Source organism: Sminthopsis crassicaudata, chromosome 4, assembly GCF_048593235.1.
Source record: "Sminthopsis crassicaudata isolate SCR6 chromosome 4, ASM4859323v1, whole genome shotgun sequence".
In the NCBI taxonomy this organism is placed as follows: domain Eukaryota; kingdom Metazoa; phylum Chordata; class Mammalia; order Dasyuromorphia; family Dasyuridae; genus Sminthopsis; species Sminthopsis crassicaudata.
In genome coordinates this window covers 134,888,728-134,908,654 of record NC_133620.1, presented here as the reverse complement: position 1 = coordinate 134,908,654, position 19,927 = coordinate 134,888,728, and the positions used below count along the sequence as shown (strand labels likewise).

The 19,927-nt window shown below is 34.3% G+C and overlaps 1 protein-coding gene across 9 annotated transcripts in view; it reads left to right on the top strand.

The window, feature by feature from the left end:
* Positions 1–19,927, top strand: part of ARID1B (AT-rich interaction domain 1B) — a 523,204-nt gene that overhangs the window by 404,458 nt on the left and 98,819 nt on the right. For 7 of the 9 annotated variants that reach the window (XM_074309443.1, XM_074309446.1, XM_074309442.1 and 4 more), the window contains one exon: positions 19,007–19,096. The exons of the other annotated variants lie outside the window; for them this stretch is intronic. In XM_074309443.1, coding sequence (XP_074165544.1) covers positions 19,007–19,096 — 90 coding nt within the window. The remainder of the gene's footprint in view (positions 1–19,006; positions 19,097–19,927) is intronic. 9 annotated transcript variants of the gene reach the window in all.

Genomic DNA, 19,927 nt, shown 5'->3' with positions numbered 1-19,927 from the left:
TTATTTTTATTTTATTGGCCAAAGGCTTTTGTCAGCTTTTTTCTCCAGTGCCATGTAAGCAGCAACAGTGTTTAAATATTAAGAAGGGTGAGTTTACTGTGGGAGATCGCTGATGGGCTGGGCAAATATTAACCCATCAATATCCAATAGAATTTTTTTTGGAGGTTCTGCGACCATTTTTCTTTATAAAATCTGAGAGAATTTTAAACTACTCTTGATAATTCATCAAGTGTGTTGGAGACAGGAAGTAATGACTTTATGGACTTTCCATTAATTATTTCCCCCAAAAATATTTCACTCCCTTGTCTTTTTTTCTCCCTTATCTTTTATTTAGCATTACACCAAAGCAAATTTCAGATGAAATAAGTATTTTTTTCCCCTGAAGCTAGAAGTTCAGTGACCATTGCTTATAAAAATAAACCAAAAAAGACTAGATATCCTGTGTCACTATTACCAAATGTTTAGTTTATATTGTACCTGTTCTGCCCATATAAGCATTAGATAAAATGACTGAGCATGGAGACAAATCAAAAACAACATGTTTCCTGACGTCACAGAAAGTGTATTTTATTAATGTCATATTACATATCTGCATTTTTGTACATAATATCTTTTTTAAAGCTTTTTTATTTTTAAAGCATATGCATAGTTTTCAACATTCACCTCTGCAAAGCCCTATGTTCCAAATTCTTTTCTCCCTCCCTTTCTCTGTCCCTTCCCTTACATGGCAAGTAATCCAGTATTTGTTAAATATGTACAATTCTTCTATACATATTTCCATAGTATCATGCTGCACAAGAAAAATCAGATCAAAAAGTTAAAAAAAAAATAGAAAGAAAAATGCATGCAAAAAACAACAAAAATGTTAAACTACTGTATTGTGATCCACACTCAGTTCCCACAATCCTCTCTGGGTGCAGATGGCTCTCTTCATCACAAGATTATTGGCACTGCCTAGAATCACTTTGCTTTTGAAAAGAACTAAGTCCATGAGAATTAATCATTATATAATCTTGTGGCTGTGTACCATGTTCTCTTGGTTCTACTCACTTTACTTAGCACCAGTTCATGTAAATCTCTCCAGGCCTCTCTGAAATCATCTTACTGATTGTTTCTTATAGAAAAATAATATTCCAAAGCGTTCATACACCATAATTTATTCAGCTATTCTCCAACTGATGGGCATCCACTCAATTTCCAGTTTGCACATAATATCTTTATAGTTATATGTAAAACATTGTTTTCCAGCACAGAAATAAAGGAAAAAAATGAGTTTTTAAAAGTTTGATATGTTTTCCTCTTGGATTCTTTTTTCCCCCTTTTTTGGGGGGAGATCATTGCATTCTCCATTTCCTCCTATCCTCTTCAGTGCAGCTATCAGAGTAAATTAAAGAATTTTGGGAGAGCAGAAAATAAAAACTGAGGATATGGTCATATGAAATGTAAGGCTCTGGAGAAAAGGAAATGTTATTATAAACCCTTAGTTGGACGAAGGCAAATGTCTTCTCTTCCCCCACCAGCCTGGGATCTATGCCTAATACATAGGATGAAAGATGAAGTTCCACCCTTGTACTCTCTGCAGTTTTCAAACCATTTCAGCTTCCTTCAGCTTTTTTGAAACTAAAATATTACAGATATCGAAGGTTTTTTTTATCTCCATTATAATGAGTATGGCAAAGATGTTTACTTTATACTAGTTAATTTACACTAAGTTTATCTCTCAAGAACTTTGCTGACAGATCAATTCCTACAGGATGAGAGAAAGAGCCCTAATGACAGCTAGCTATGATGTTCTTCATCAACTTGAGAAAAATTTTATATGCTACAAACATGAACTGAGGAGAGTGTTTATAAAAGTAAAAGTTCTCTCCTTTTTTTTTTTTAAACAAGTAAGAGTAGATAACAATCTACACTGACATGGCTGCAGATACATACAGGAAAGTAATTTGGTTATAAAGCTAATTCTCTTGGTTAATTTGACATTCAGACAAGCAGGCACTGGAAGGATGCTTAATGGAAAAGAGAAAAATGAAGAGCAGTTAAGAGGCAGTCATAGGCCAAAGTGAACAGGAAGGTTTTTAGGTGATAGGAAATGATAGTTCCTAGTCTAATTTGTCACAGTTAGTGCTCATAAGATGAAGAATGATTGTTTCAAATCTGATTTTTTTTTTTATGAAGACATTTCAAGACCTAGATTTTTTTTAGATGTTTAGGTATCCATTCTTCCTAAATGGATAGGTTATCCAGTTCATGGCTAAAAACTTTGTGTGAAAAAGATATAGAAATTTTACTTGATTCATAGCTAAATATAATAACAATAGCTGACATTTAGAGTGCTTTTACAATATTATTTCACTTGAACCTCATAAATATCCTTGGAAGATAGGTGCTGTTATTTTCCCCATTAATACAGGTGAGGAAACAGAGTTTAAGTGATTTGCTCAGGATCGTACAATTAATATGTGTCTGGAACAGAATTTGAATTTAGTTCTTTCTGAATATGTGGCTACTGCACCTCCTAGATCTCCCCACGAATCCATAGCATGAGTAACTTCCTTCTCCATGCCCTACTGTTCTTTAAAAAATAGCTCATTAGACTATATGCTTTAATGGAGATTTTTGCCCATTAACTTGACAATCATATTCTGCTCTTGCCAAACTTCTTATGAATTGTGTATATGTCTGGGAGCCAAATTTTAATAGAGACATTGATAAACTTCCAGCAGAAGGCAACTCAAATTTGAGGGAAAGCCAAACTTTATCAGGAAAGTGGCTGAAAGATTTGGGGATGTTTAGAAGAATACACGATGGCTATCTATAAGTCTTTGAAGGGGTTTCCAAGGAAGTCAGGGATAGACTTATTTTGTTTAGTAAGGAAGTCAGAGCTAGAAACAATGAATAGAAGTAAGGATGAAGTTACCTCAATTTCCAATCAATAAAAAGAAATTTTTCTTAAAGGTAAAGTGAGTTACATTGAGTTTTCAATATCATTGGAAGTTTTCCAATAGAGACTAAACATTTGTCAAAGATTTTATAGAATAAATTTCTCCACAGGAGAAGAAATTGGACAAAATGACTTTAAAGGCCCCTTTTAATTCAAATAAACTGACATCTATGCATTGCTTACCACAGGCACAGGAATATGTTAATTCTTGGAGCAATAAATGTAGTTTCGTATTGGTTGTTTAGCGGAGGGATATGATAGGAATTGCCCCAAAAATGTATAAAAGAAGAGTGATTTATGAGGTCAAAGAGAAGAAAGATTGTTATTAAGACCATCAACAAAGCTTTCACAATAATATAACTCATGTTTATCTAGCATGAGAGAGAATTTTGAGATCTACCAATTATCTTGAGTTTCCCTGAAAAGTAGATAGTCCAAGTGTTATCCTTTTTTTTCAAAGAATTTAAGTGACTTGTCCATGATCACACATCTAATAGCTTTTAAAGATGGCAGATGGCAAGGCTTTTTATTCAAGTCCACTCCTCATTTCACAAACAAGACCACCCTCCAGATGAATGCATTTAAGTTAACCTTAACAGCATGGATAGAATTTCAGCAGGTTGGAATGAGAAGAGAATACTATTAACAGCATGAAGAGAGAGGAAGTAAAGCATAAGGCTTTCATCCCATTTGGCTCCAGCATGGAGGCAAAGGGAAAAGAAGCATGAGAAGGCTGAAAAGATTGGGTGGTGTCGGATTCTTGAGAGTCTTAAATGCCACTCAGAAGTTTGAACGTTCCTTACTAGGAAATAAAGAGTCAGCTATTGAAGAGCTGTAAGTAGAGAAGTAGCATTTAACCTGTCAGTGGCATGAAGGATTCTTTGTGGTTGGGAGAGAGCAGAGGCAGAGGAACATTGCTGAGAGGATGGCAGTAGTCCATGCAAAGAGTAATGAGACTCTGAATTAAGAGTGGTAGCCATGGTTAAACTGACAAGATCTAGCAGCTGCTTAAAAGTGGGAACTGAGAGCAAAGGGAGAGTTAAAGATAACAAATAGCAAGAATTTTAATAGGGGAGATCTTGAACAGTAAAGTCATTGGTAGAAATTATGAAATCAGAAGAAAGAGTAGGTTTTTAAGGGGAAAAAAAAGATCAGCTTAGTTTTTGAAAATGTTGAGTCTTAAAATTTTAGGATTTTAATTCATTTCTATCTAATGAAATCCTAGTATGGGAATTTTAGTGAAAACTAGATAATTTCAGAAATTGTTTTTTAATGCAAATGGGTCTTGAATATATTCATTTTCACTATAACTTTGGTGTAATCTTAAATGTTATAGCTTTATATCATAGGACTTATTTCACTTAAAAGCAAGCATTATAACTTTACCTGAAAAACTTTAGAGAATCTATCAAAATTTTTTTCATGGCTTCACCAGGGGTGAAAATCCTATAACAGCTTGTTGTAAAGATGATGCATGCTGATTATTGGCAAACTGAGCAGAAAATATAAAAAAATACACACACACACACACACACACACACACACCCCACCATCACCACCAAATGTGGTTGCTCTATCCATGTTTTTCTTCCATGGTGTTACACAAAACTGATTTAGCAATTTTGCAAAACAAGGATACTGATAAGACTATATTTCCCTTCCTGACAAAGAAAACATTTACTTGTATGCTGCACACAAGAGTAATTTTATATCCTTTCCAACTGAGGCTTTCCAACAATATGCTTTTTTCTTGGGAAGAAGAAAAGAAATGGAAGTTCTAAATAGACTTAGTGGATTAATAATGAGGTACAGAGCCTTTTACCATTCTTAATGGTTCAAATTCAGAATTGGGACATCTTTTGTTGTTGCTTATTTTCTTCTTACTGTTCAGCCATTTTCCAGTCACATTTGACTCTTCATGACCCTATTTGGGGTTTCTTGGCAAAGATACTAGAGTAGTTTGCCATTTCCTTTTCCACCTCATTTTACAAATTAGGAAAGTGAAGCAAATGGGATTGTGACTTGCCTAGGAGCAGGCAGCTCATAGGTACTTAAAGCTATATTTGAACTCAGATCTTCCTGACTTGATCTACCCTTTATCTACTGTATCATCTAGCTGTCCTAGCTGATTACCCTCAATGATAGTCTCAGCTGGGCTTCCAGAAAATGGTCACTCATCTTGCTGATAACACTATTAAATTGTAGTTTGGGTACTGATACTCTTATGCATATGCATTTTTATTATTTTATTCCTTCAACTGGGTTAAATCTTAAGATTTCTTTTGCATTTAACAATTTTTTCAGTATTATCTACATAGTTACAAATATTGCCATATATATCTATATAGATTTTTAAACACATACAGATACATACACATACACAAATGATAGTCCTTGAGCACTTTTTTCTCTCAAAGCAAAGACTAAGCACTTATGTACAAAGTCTTGTGTCAGGTGTTAGAAACTGATACAAAGACAAAATCTATCCAGTTCTTCCATTGTAGAAAGATCAGGAAACATTATTGATCCAAATTTAATTAAAATTTAGAATATACTAGATAAGATTTATATAGTGCTTTATTTCATTTGATTCTCACAACATCCCTGGAGGCAAGTATTATACATACAAATACACATTCATATGATGTAATTATATAATAATATCCCCATGGACATCTTGTTATCCATATTTTACAGACTTTAAAAAAAAATTGGGGCTTCAAGAGTTAATTGTCCAAGATTACACAGCTAATAAATGTCTAATACAAAATTTTACTCTGGTGTTCTAAACTCTGAATCCCATATTCTAACTACAGTATTGCATAAATCTCAAAAAAAAAAAAAAAAGAAGGAATAAAATTGAAATGTCTATAAAAGTAGATGAACCTTTGAATGGTGTGCTGAGAAATTTTCATTCTCCTAAGGATAATGAGAAAACCACTGAAGATTTTTGAGCATGCAATTGGCATGGTTAGGTCTCTTAAAGGATTACATTTTTAGGGCTGCATATTGACTTAGAAAACTGCAAATCAGCATTAATACTGTGGGACTATTTTTTTTTTTAATACTTTTCAATAGTATTTTCATTCTTGGAGATGGGGAAGACAAGAATTTGACACTTTTGCTTTAAAGTATTTTAATCATAATAATCCTGTGAGGTAAGTAGGGCAGATATTATTAACTCCATTTTACAGATTAGGAAATTGAGGCCCAATGAAATTGTGACTTGTCTTGGATCAGAGGGATAATTATGTCAATAAGTCCTAAAGCTGGAACCCACTTATTCTTCTTAATTCTCTGTTTTATTTTCACTGTGACCCATTTTCTCCTACTCTCTATCCACCCACTAGAAATGAGCATTTAGATTATATACAATTCCAGGTGGTTTTATTTATATTGTATGTTTAATTTCTTCCTTTTTTCCTACCTTATCTAGATTAATCATAAATCAAATATAGAGATGCCCAGTGTCACACATATATTGTTTTTTTGTTTTTCTCCTTTTTTTTAAAGCTTGGTAATATTACCAGTGATTAATGAGGTTTTTGTTTGTTTGTTTATTTAGTTTTGTTTTGTTTTCTTGCTGTATATCTGGCAATCCTCTTATCAGTTACTTTTTAAAAACATTTTAAAATTAATTTTATAATTATAATTTTTTGACAGTCATATTCATGGGTAATTTTTTTTACAACATTATCCCTTGAACTCACTTCTGTTCCGAATTTTCCCCTCCCTCCCTCTACCCCCTCCTCTAGATGACAGACAATCCCATACCTGTTAAATGTGTTACAGTATATCCTAGATACAATATATGTGTGCAGAACCGAATTTCTTGTTGCACGGTAAGAATTGGATTCAGAAGGTAAAAGTAACCTGAGTAGAAAGACAATAGTGCAAACAGTTTACAATCAGTTACTTTTGATGCTATTATCAGGGAATACAGAAAAAGCTTTTTAAACACCCACTTTGGTCTTTATTTTTTTTTTTTAAGTTGGATAGACTGTCACCACTCTGAGCTTATGGTAAGATTGAACTGGTAGTATGTCTTGAGTCAATGCAACATGCTTCCACACTTTAGTTGCTGTTAGCATTGTACTCAATTGTTGTGTCTTTTCACTGAGAAGTCAGAATGCAAATGGAAGTATATTGCAAAAGCTTCAAAAAGTTCATTTTAGTCTAGAGGAAATCCACTCATTGACAATGTTGTTAGAAATGGAGACAAAACAAAATACAACACCTGGCAACTTGCTATGGTCTGAATATTTCCACCTATAGGCTGCATTCAAGTCTTAGTGCAGACGACTAAATTTTCTAAAAATAATGCTTAGTATTTAGAGGAGAAACCCAAGTCTTTTGCAAAGGGAGTTATGTTTATGTCCTCAAATAACTGTGAAGTGAAATTATGATGATGCGTTGATTGATTACAGCCGTTAAGTCTCTTAGTCATCAGTTTCATCCCTTCCTCTCAATTCCCACACTTGCACCTTTGATTTCTCTTCCACAACAGGGTGATGTGGGTTGTCATTGACTAATGAAGAACAGAATTGGTTTCGGCATGAGACAAACGGAATGCCGACACCAATCCCAAAATGCATTAATCTTTAATAATCCACATCTGCATGTTTATAAATGATATAACCAGGGTTTGTTAATGTTGATATTCCCCCTTCCAAACAGAAAGTGACATAGGAGTTTGTACTTGCAAACTACATTAAAGGCACACAGCTGAATGCTCAGAGTGTGACCTTGCTGAGGATACCAAAATTAATGAATCTTTTAAGTTGATTAAAAAATGTAATGTGTTGCAAGGACTCCCAAAGCAATGATTGGGATTTACTGTTATTGGATAAGCTAGGTGATTTCCTAAAGAAGGCCAACTCACCCAATTATTCCCTTAAACTTGTTTCCATTCTTGTTTTCTTAATTCATAATTCCCTTGGCTGGCTTTGGTCTCTGCCCTTGCTGCTTTTGTTGGACAGTTTAGCCACTTTATATTACACATAAGTGTAAGGATTTTTATTCATAATCATATACGACCGTATTAATTTCCAGACTAAAGTTTTCAACCCTTTTAGGTAACTTAAATTTAGGAATTTAAAGGAAATATTTTTGTGACTGAAAAGTTTGAATAGAATGTTGCCTTAGTTAAGTTGGCTGTGATGTCACAAATAAATCCTGACTTTCTGCCCCCTCCCATTTTTGTACTAAACGTGTCCTAAAATGTCCTATTTCCCTTAAAGGAAAAAACAACAACAATACATTTTCATAATTGATGATATATAGCTGTATTTTTAATCTCCTTCAAAGAATAGATTTTTCCCTTCATTGGTGCATGTTTGAAGCCCTCCACATACTTTAGTCCTTTGTATCTTGCATCTCTTACTTGTCCTTCCTATATTCAGTAATCTAAAGTTCTGCTGGTTCTTTTAAGATGTCTAAGACATCAATGTACCACTAAACTGTCTGTCCAGTCTCTTACTATATGACCACCACCTTCTTTTCCAAATGAAAGATATCCCTGACTTTTTATTGTTTCTTTGTTTTCCATAAACAAATGGTTTGTACCCATTTTTGCCCTCTATGTACTTCTCATTTTCCTTTTGGGAGCTTACAGTTTTGACTTCTTTGAAATTGTTCCAGCAACATCATTAGGTGAATCCAGAGATAGTACTTTAAATGAAATTCACAAAATCTAAAAATTACATAGAATTGTAACATCAAATTTGTCTCTCATTTCTAAATTTGGGGTTGCTTTTAAGTAATAAAAACAAAACTCAGTGTAGAAATCTGTTACTAAGCCAAATAGATCATTTAGATACAGGTATTATTCCTGGAATTCTCACCAAGTATAGTTTTTTTTACCTTTGAAAACGGAATTAGAGTAGTATTATAAGCTTATCAGAAAGGAAAAAATTAACAAGGGAAAACTTACTGAGCTGATGAATTGAGAAATTTTTCCTCCTTACCCTGTTTTCATAATCTTTTACAAAGGAGAATGACTACAGTTCCACATTTTTAAAACTATACCTCTCCTGGAGCAGTTTGATTGGGGGTGGTAACATCCTATGAATCATGATGTATATAAATCTTTGAGTTGGAGTCACAATTCAAGCTAGGAGCAGATCCAGCCATTCTCTCCCTTTTTGAATAACCTAAAGCTTCTGAATCAAAGTCATTTCTCCATCTGTGTAGTTCTGCATAGCCCTTGTATGGTGAATCCCAACACAAAGTGTTTAAAATCCTTCTGCTGTGAATTATGCTATAATAGGAAAATAGCAAATAGCAGAGCACCCCAGAGTTATGCCTGTTGATTAAAGCTTTGATGATAAAACCTATTGGGATCATGTTCTATTGACAGACTTATTGTTTGAAAAGCTTCTTGATCCACACTAAAAAATTTGAAGTAAATGATTAAAAAAAAGAAAAAAAAATTTTAAAGGGGATACACATTTCACATTGCAAACTTTCTCATGACTTTATTTTTTGCCTTATGTTGTCTTGCAGTAGTATAAACATTGTCTAAGTAGTCATGTAGATTGGTTATTATAAATTGAATTTATTTGATGGTTTAAAAATTAATAGCGGCTAAGTTGGAAAATAAATAACTCGGCTCCAAAGAAAATGTGATTATCTCAATCACTTTGTGCATTTTAAGTTGAACTAGCCCAGTGGATAGAATGCAAGACAGGAGTCAGGAAGATATGAGTTCACATATTATCTCAGACACTTATTAGCTGTGTGAAATCCTGGACAAATCATTTAACTTTGTTTTATCTCTCATCTGTAAAATAGGGATGATAATAGTATGACTTACAGGGCTATTGTGAGAATCAAATGAAATAGCACATATAAAATGCTTCACAACCCTTAAAGCACCCCCCCCCAAAAAAAAAAAACAAAAGGTGACCATTTATATTAGAACAACTACTACTACCACCACTGCCTGTACTACTGCTACCATCACTACTTGTAACGTGCTCTCCTGGCAGTTACTATTACTAGTCTGTCCTAGACCCACCAGAGTACCTTTGACCACTGTGCTTAGCAGTGTGAACTCTACCCGGCTCGCCTCCTCTGAGGCCTTCAAAGGTCTCTGGCCACAATCTCTTGAATCTATAGCTTAATAACCTGTAGCGCACTCAAGAACAGCCATGTGTAATCTTAAAAGCCTTTATTATACATGCTCACATAATACCCTGACTGATGCCCTAACTTGTTGGTTCCCGAGTGAACACCTGGTCAGAAGACCCACGTGTTCACTACCAAACTCCTTACCTCTTTTGGCTATCCATCTTGGCTTGGCCACCCAGGCTAGGGAAGAGCGCCAGGTTAAAGAGAACGACTGCTGCCTGCAGTGGGCTTACATAGGGCCTGTGAGACCTTTGAAGGCCTCAGAGGAGGCGAGCCAGGTAGAGTTCACACTGCTAAGCACAGTGGACAAAGGTACTCTGGTGGGTCTAGGACAGAGTAGTAATAGTAACTGCCAGGAGAGCACATTACAACTACTACTACAACTACCACTATTATTACTACCACCACTGCCTGTACTACTACTACCATCACTACTACTACAACTACCACTATTATTGCTGTTGCTGCTGCTACTACTACTACTACCACCATTAACACCATCACCATCATTACTACTACTATAGCTACTACAATTGTTGCTGGTGACACTGCTACTTCTACTAGTACTAGTACAACAATCTCTTTTATCCATTCTTTCCTAAGTACTTTGCACAAAATAACCTCCCTCTTTTAGAATATTGATCATCTTAAAATTCAGAAGAAGTCTGTCTGTCAACATGCTTGGAAGGATATCTTCTATAGGCAACCAACCAAGAATCTATAGGAAGGGGCAGTTAGGTGGCGCAGTGGATAGAGCACCAGCCCTGAATTCAGGAGGACCCGAGTTCAAATGTGATCTCAGACACTTAACACTTCCTAGCTGTGTGACCCTGGCCAAGTCACTTAACCCCAACCTCCAGGGAAAAAAAGGAAAAAAAAAAAAAAAAAAAAAAAAAAAGAATCTATAGGAAACTGTCAAGATTTGTCCAGAACATTAGCCAGGTAATGTTCATATTAGCAAAATAGCTGAAGTCAGCATGAGCTGATGAACAATGAATTTGACTTTTTTGGTACATGTTGGACATTAGCCAACCAGAATGTGTATCTATATAAATATACTTATACATATAGTATTTATATGTATATATGTATTCACTTCATATACAGTTATATTAAATTATTTAGACTAAAAATAAGAGTCTATAGAATTCCTAGTCAAATTACCTTGTTTTATGGTTGAGGAGATTGAGGCCCACAGAAATTTAGTAGTTCTTGCCAGTCACAAAGCTAATAAATACCTAGCAAAGTCAAAATTTAAACCCACTTCTTCCAGTTCCCTGTCCTTTCTCTATAATATGCTCCTTCATGTTTTGTGCATTTGTAAGTAAATTAAAAACATAGCAATTTCATTATCATTGTTGTCATTCAAAACTTTATCAGAAAATGGAAACAACAAAAGAGATATCAGGATGTAGTTTAGGACATAGATTGCCCTTTTGATGTACCTCATCTGGATGCCACATCGCTTGGAATGATCAATGAATAATGCCAGGGTTACATTTAACTTTGGTCTAGTCAACAGTACTTTTTTCATTCATGGGACTGTGTGGTTCTTCCCTTAGTATGTAAGTACATGGTACTTTGTAAAGATTCTAAGTGACTTTTGAAAGACCATCTCTTCTTTCATCTCTTCCTCACGCATCACTAGCACGGACCAAGTGATCAAAGTTTTCCCCATCACTAAAACCTCCAGTCATTAAAAAGAGATTTGTTTATAGAATATTTATTTTCAAAAAAAAATTCTTATATAGCTATTGGAGTTAGCAAAAATATATATATATATATATTGACATGCCATATTGTGAGTTCCTTTATAAAGCAGTTTAAAATAAAAAAAGGCATTTGTCTACTTTTTTAAAGTTTGCAGATAGAGAATACATTGAATATATTCACATAAATTCAAATACTGTATAATTTTCAATCTTTTCCAGTTTCCTAACAATGGCTTACAGTTTACTTCTATCATTTAATAATATTTTTAAAGAGTATTTTTGAGAGTTTTAGTACTAAATAGGACTGTACATGGTTTTTGGTTTCTTGGAAAAATAGAACAATCTATGTAAGTCTAAATTAGAATCATCAAGAGGAAATCTCCAAGCTTAAATGTCTAAAGGGCATGTAATTTAAAGGTTGTGTGCTTATATAGAATGTTTCATTTTATAATATGAAATATTAACTTTTTCAAATATGCATTTTTAAATTTTAAAAAATCAGCTATAGGCTAGATATATACTTCTTTAACATATATACATATATGTGTATGAAATAATATCCCAAACTCAATTCCTAAAGGTTTTTTTTGTCTTGTTTTTTTAAACAATAATTTCTAGGTTTTTTTTTAATATTGTCATTGATTGTCTTCATAGAGTTATGATGTGTTACAACATAGAAATATATGACAGAAGATAGAGACAAGTGAAACTTTTATTAAATAAGGGGGAAAAGGCAGTGACTTGGCTTTGAAAAGGCCTCTCTCTATCAGGCAGTATAGAACAGCGATCAAATGGGAAAAAAGGGAGCAGGCAGGCGCCTCATCTAATCTTTCTCCTGGGGGCCCAGGTGGACAAATTGGCAACCCTGTTCACAGCTTTTTTTCCTTTCCCCTTTGTACCATAAGAACTGCTAATCGGATCCATGCTGCTGCAACTGTGGTTAGTTATTAACAGAATAAAAGCAGATTTCTTCAAAAGAACGGGTGGGGGAAACGACTATACAAAATTGCAAGGTTGTTAGAATCTTAAATGCACAGCAGTCGATTTTCCCCCCTATTCTGAATTATAGGATGAATACAAGTCTTTCATCTGTCACTGTACCCATTTCTTCACAAGGCAGCCAAATATTAAGCTTATCAAACAAAAAAAAAATCTTAGAGCAGAAATATTGGGGAGAAGAAGAATGGATATGAGGGGAGAATAAATTAGGTTTTGTTTTAATTAATTTGTCCTGGTGAGAAAAATATAAACTGCCCCATCTCTTCAGTTCCCATTACTTCTGTCTTTTGCCTAAACTTAAAGTAGAGATTAGAAAGACTTAACTGGTAGTCGCTCATTATTGAATATCTAGTGTCCTTCTTGAACATAGTATTGTTTTCATGGCTTTTCTTCCAGTTATCAGAATTATATAAGACTTCTTAGGTAGGTGAATAAGAAGTCTTTCCCCAGAATCCCCCAACAATTCATTCCTGTCCACCTACTACCAACAAAAAAAGAAAGAAAAGACAATTTAGCTTCATGAAAAATATCACTGTGATTTTTTTTTTTAAATCCCTAATAATTCTTTTACACTGTTAATTTTAGCTTTCATTTTACTCTTTAGAAGTTAGGTATTTAAGGGAATGGTGTACCAACAGGTGATATCAAGTTCTGTGATTATATCATGTAGAACCATATATTGCTTAGGTGTAATATGTAAATGCAAAATAAAAGACCCTTTTGGGGGGTCCTAGTTTTGACTTAGATCAAAAACTTTTATACTTGAAAGGATAGGATTTTTAATGGTGGTTTTTAGGAAGCTTGAGTTCTTTTTTCTGTTTTATAATTTAATTTGTAGCAAATTTGTTTAGACCTTTTAAATTCATATGTCTCAATACTGTTGTGAACTTCACAGAGATAATACTAATATTTACTGGCCAAAGTAGTGGACCCTTAAAGTTTCTCTATGAAAACCATATGTTTAAGATGTGGAGTAAAGGGACAAAGGACAAATTCTTACTCCCATTAGGGAGCTGGACCTTTGTGAAGCCTGAGGCTTCTGAATTGTCATTATCTCCATTTGTTCTTTATTATCAATATTGATGTGTAAATCATAAATAGTAATGTTTCTTGTCCATATGAGTCTGTGGGGAAATTCTTGTGTAGGGCATATGCCAGTTGTCTTTATTTTTTTGGCAATGAATGGTGTAGAGGATGAATTTCCAAATCAAATCCAGGGGACTGGCTTTGCCCCCTTAAGACTGGGGATCTCTGAATTCATGATCAGGTAAACATTAACCTTTGATCTAAGGGATGCTAGCTTCCAAACTTAAGGAAGTTTATTAGCTAGTATTAGCTGTTAAAGCAACACCAATTTTACTGCCGTTTGCTAAATAGACTAATAATTTTTTTTTCTATATCATGGTGTATCGATAGAGGCAATTTGCTAGTTTTAACAGATTTTGCGAGTTCTCTCAAAGTCTTTTCTGCAATTACTTTTGAATCAAGTCCTTTAAGAGCAAGGATCTTTGTCCTATTCATCTTTATATTACAACACCTCACACATAGGAATTGAATTGAACCAGATTTAGACTTGGATTCTCCTATGTCCTTCCCTACAGCTTAGGTACATTAGATTGTCCTGCTCTCCTGCAAAGAACTCTCTACCCTTTTCAATTCAAAACAAAGCTACTTTTCAGAATTCTATATTGAAATTAGAAGTATCAAAATTGAAAACCTATACTGTATGCCTGATCAAAAAAGAAGGCACCCAGGGACATTAGGACAGAAATCCTTGTGCTTATGTTCAAGAGATAACAAGGACATTCTTTTCTCTCTCCCAAGTGCTGATGTACCTCAGCTAGAAGGAGGAGAATATAGTTTTAATTCTACTTCATTAAGGGTTCAGAGTTTCTGGGTTTGCTTGTTCAGTCACAGCCAAAAGTTGGTAATTGGGTATGTTAGTTCATCAAGGGCAGCAGTGTTTCCCTTCAGGACTTAAACATAATTACTCTTATTCTTCAGCCAAAGTATTAAGTAATAGAATGAATCTGTCCTTCAGGCTTCAAAGATGGCTACTAAACTATGATTTAAATAAATAAAAAGGGTCAATAAGGCTAAACATTAAAAAACAAAACAAAATAATTTTCCTGTTTTTCTGAACTTAAAAAGGGAGAGGGGGAATAAAGCTATTATGAATATTCTTTAATACATTTTTAATGTTTTAGCAAACATGTTAATCAGAACCTGGGTCAAGAAATGGGGGAAATAAAAGGAGGAAAAGTAGTTTATAGTAGGAAGATAGTTACTAACTAGTTAAGTCCTAAAACTATGAAGATATAAGTATTTAATAAATATCTTAGCCTTAGGGGAGGTTAAGAATAGTATTTTTTTGTGTCAAAGTTTGTGTCTTATTCCTATGTTTATTTTTATTTTTCCAATGATTGGTTGATTGATTTTGCAAGTGCAAATCACTATTGGAACTTTTCTTTACAAGCAGCATAACCTAGAATCATGAGACCAAGCTGCACTGGTTATAGATAATTATAGCTAAAATTATTATATCTTACTATTTTAATCATATTTCTCAGAGTAATTATTCAAGTATTAGTTATCTACTATGCATTCATTCATCCATATACTTGAGATAACTGGATAATAAAGGAAATAGAAAGACACCAATTGTGTTCACAAATAATTTAGATTCTAGTTGAGTGTTTTTTAAATACCATTTTCTATTACCTAAAAACAAAACAGAACCCAAAACAAAGTACCTCAGTTCTCTCCTTATAAATAATGCAGTAAATTATTTGTCTAATTGACTAGTTACCGGATGCTTTGGCAGTTATAAATGTTATAAAGTTAAATGATGATTAGGCAATCATCTGTCCCCCTGCCAGTTTTGGTCCCATTCTGTCATATCTTAAAAATCTAATTCCATAGTTTCAAATGTTTAACCTGGCTCTTTTTTTTTTTTTTAAACTCTCTGTGTAAAGTAGGAAATATGGACTTAAAACACTATCTTAACCAAACATTGAGATTTTTTAATGAAGAGAAGAGTCATCTCAGAGGCTTTCTTGAATCTTCACTCTCATTGTCTTTGCACCAAATGTTATATAGAATATAATATATTTTGAAAAGTCATTGGGGGAAAAATTCTCATAACTAAATGGCCAGCTAATGAGGGACTTGGGGTGCTATCTTCATGTTTCAGTTTTAACTCATAGCATTGTTTTCAGTCTTGTATTTTACACCGATGCACTCACATCTCCACAGATGTAGGTGAGTAAAATGTGGGGCTCTCTTGCAAAGCTAGCTTTTAATTTTATAGCTCCATCATATAGGTATTTTTATTTGTTTGGGGGGTTTTTTTGTGTGTGCATATCAATATTCTCCCTTAGTGGAATCACCAAACTTTGTTTGAAAGATTTTACTTGGGACTAATAAGTATCATATAAAAACATTCTTGGTTTTAGGTGTTCATTTCATGTAATTCCAAGAGGACCCAACTTCTCATTTGTTTGGGCCTTAGAAAGAATTAAGTTTAATTCCATAACTCCATCATTTACCCACAACATGCTTTTAAATTCATCTGCTAGGGCTGTGCCTGCACATCTGCTGGTGAGGATAAGGTTCTCAACAGCCAGAGATACTACTATGTGTGTGTGGGATGGTGGGGTTTGCAAAATGTGGGTTAAAAATTCTGTGTTAATGCATGCATGTTTGCCATGAAAACGTCTTTTATTTGCTTTTGAATGATTCTCCAAGGAATTAACTAGTGTGTTAAAGCAATACCTGTCTTGGATGCTTTGCTGGACAGCTAGCAGTGTCCCAGACTGTGGTAGTAATTTACAAATTCGTGGATAGTTTTCCTAAAGCATTTTTTATTTTCATTTGAAATATTCTATCCAAGAGCAGTGCCTCAGGCATACGCAGTGAAAGTAGTAGTGCCCTGTGTTAACATAGAATTACTGTTTGTTTATGGTCTTGAGTCACTGAATTCAGTCTGTCATACAGAAGTGTTCATTATAATGTAAGCACTTACTGTTTTGCTGCACCTGATTCCTGAGTGACTTTAAAATAAGAGAGAGAAAGAGAAGGCAGTTTTTGATGATAGCATGCCTTAGAGTTTCTAAACAGACTATAAATCCCCATGACCTAAGGGTATTCCATAATAGTCTCGCCAGTTGACATATGGTAAGGTGAATAGTCAAACTTGAGTCTAGTCTTTTTATTTAAAAGAAAAATCCATCATATAAATTGAATTGTATTTTTGGGGTATTTTTATCCAGATTATAAGCATTTTTTTAAAATTTTCTATTCAATTAGTATTAAGTTCAGATGTACTTGCAAAGGGACTTCCATGGCTAAACATAGCTTGTGCTTTTTGCCCCACTGTTTCATCTATATAAGTTTTGTTCTAATGCAAGAGCAACCCCTGTTGTCTTCATAGAGCAACAGTTCTCAGGGGCTACCAATTCAACTGTTCATTTTTCACCTCATCTGGGAGAAAGAATGGCAGTTGAACCCCAGGAGCACTCAGAAACCTCTTTCGTTTATTTTGCATACTTATTTGAAAGAAAGAAGAAAACCCAGAAAACAATTTGAGAATAATTTGTAGTGTAAAAATGTTCTTCACAACTCTTTATTTCTGTTAACCTTCAACTGAAAATAGTTCTTCAGCCTCTCTGGCTGTCACAAACTCACTGCTATTTCAGAATTAGTTATGAATGACAGTCCTGGGGGACATCTGGGATTTGTTCTCCTTCCTTCTCAGCACTCTGGCACATTGGTTGCATGGCATGACAGAGTTGCCATCTTGTAGAAACCCAGGAGAGTTTCTTTTTAACTGTAAATCTGTGTCAGGGGTTGGGACATGATCCTTTGCCCAGATGAATTGGTGATATTCCTCAGTACATTAACATCTTTCTTTATTAAATTGTGATACTTTTAAAATTATGAAGTTAATTAATGAAGACTTAACTCTTAGGTGGCCAGTAGTGATGGGTATCAGCTCGATTTCTCAGTCACTTTCCAGTCAAAGCATAAGATAAACTTGAGCTTCTCTACCCCCCGCCTTTCTTATTTCATTTTATCTTACTAACTTGTTTTAATGAGGATTTTTTTAAAAATAGGCTAGTACCTTGTCTTTTTCTCCATCAGTGCTAGAACCCAGATGCCTTTGCAATGTCTGATTTATTTTTAGTGTTCTATAATACTTATTGGCATTACAGTTAAGATATGGACCTCCTAGGTCAAAATATGGATTAGAATAAACCTATAAACATCTCCAAAGATTCCAAGATTTCTAAATATAAGCCTCTGCTTGCTATGCAGCCTACTTTCTATAGTTATATTGCTATATTTTTCTTTGGTTCAATGAAACATTAGGAATTGTTTCTTTAAATTCACATTTCAAAAATCCAAAAGCTAACAAAATGTTTATCACAAAGTGACTTTTATTCCCCAAGTGTCACAAAAATGATTAAGATTTTTTCCTGGATGGTAAGAAGATACAAAGAAGCATATGTGGTTCTTACTCTTAAACAGTCTACAGTGTAGCTGAGGAGACAAAATTAATACATGTTAAACAGTTAACAAGCCATTGTGTTCCAAAATGAGTAGATGAAAACGCAGATCAAAGGGGAGGGATGTGGAAATTAAATCCCCTTCTCTTTAACCATGAACTACTGGTGAAGCTTTTTTTAAACATTTTCCTAGACAGTTATGTTATGCCCATTGATTGAAAGATTCCTTAAATCTGTTGATATTAATAATTTCTGTATTGACTGAATATTACCAATGAAAAATTCTTGGCAGCCATCCATGCCTGCCTGGTTGGAAGCCTATTTAAACTCAGCTAGATGGGTCCTATTGTATTGTTCAGCAGACTTGGATTTCCTTAAACCCTCTTGCAGAAATGTGTGTCAGGAGATTCACAGCTATAAATTGGATCATGTCAGTGAGGTTGGGAATTCACTCAATAAGAAATTGAACATTGCAGCCTGCCTGTTGCTAAATAATGTTTATGCATGCTCCCTCTTCAATTTAAAAGGAAAAAAGAAAAATGCTGGAGAAGATCAAACCTGTTGAGCTGGGTTGGTGGGTGGGTTCTATATAAAACTAATAAATCTTAAATCACCAAAATTAAAAAATTGAGCTATGTTGATTTTACACAATTGCAACATTAATGCAAAGGGTTCCCCCACCCCCACCCCACTTTCCTTCCTATGTTTTACAGGCAGTCAGATGCCACCTCAGCCTCCTGGTAGCCAATCAGAATCCAGTTCCCATCCAGCCTTGAGCCAGTCACCAATGCCACAGGAACGAGGTTGGTCTTCAATTTATACCATACACCCTTATTGTGTTTTGAGTATTTAAGCCTTATTAGAATTTTTTTAGCTACCTGATTCTTTGTTCGTTTTTCTTTCTTTTCTTTCTTTTTTTTTAAAATGGTAACCTTTCTCTTTCCTGTTCCAAGCTGGTTATATAATAAGTTTTGAGTTAAGTAGCTTAGATATGGGTATTAATGAAATAAAATGCTTTAAATTATACTCTGAAATTCTCACCATCCAGATGCATACTTTGTTCACAAAATCATAAACTAATTATTTTAGAGATTAGGAAGTGAAGTCTAAAGAAATTTTAAGACATATTCAAGATCACATAGCTAATTAGTAATAAAGCTATGACTAACACCTGCATTTCCTGGTTCTACGAGTGATTTTTGCAATAGAATATCTTTCTGAGAGGACTGGTCAGCCAGTGTCTAGAAGGCTAATCTCCTTTTGCTGGCCATATGTCATATTTATTTCTGCTCTAGTCAAGGTTTCTTCCCTTCATCTCTTTCCCTCTAAACTAATTTTTCTCCAAAATGCTAAAATTGATATTGTCATAAAGAAAGAAAGGTTGCAAACCAAGGTGGACCAAGGACAGGTCAGCATTACAGCAAAGTCTCTGTATATATACTGAGAATAATTATAGTTATTCGTTCTACACTTGCTTCTCTGATAATTTGGCGTGGTCCAAACCTGTCCCAATACTCTCTATGCATGATAGGAATTGTCCATTTGGCACCCTACTTCTGTAAAATATCTGCATTTAAGTTATAGATGATATAATTTATAGTTTAAAACATTAAAATTGATTTTTTAAAGTGAGG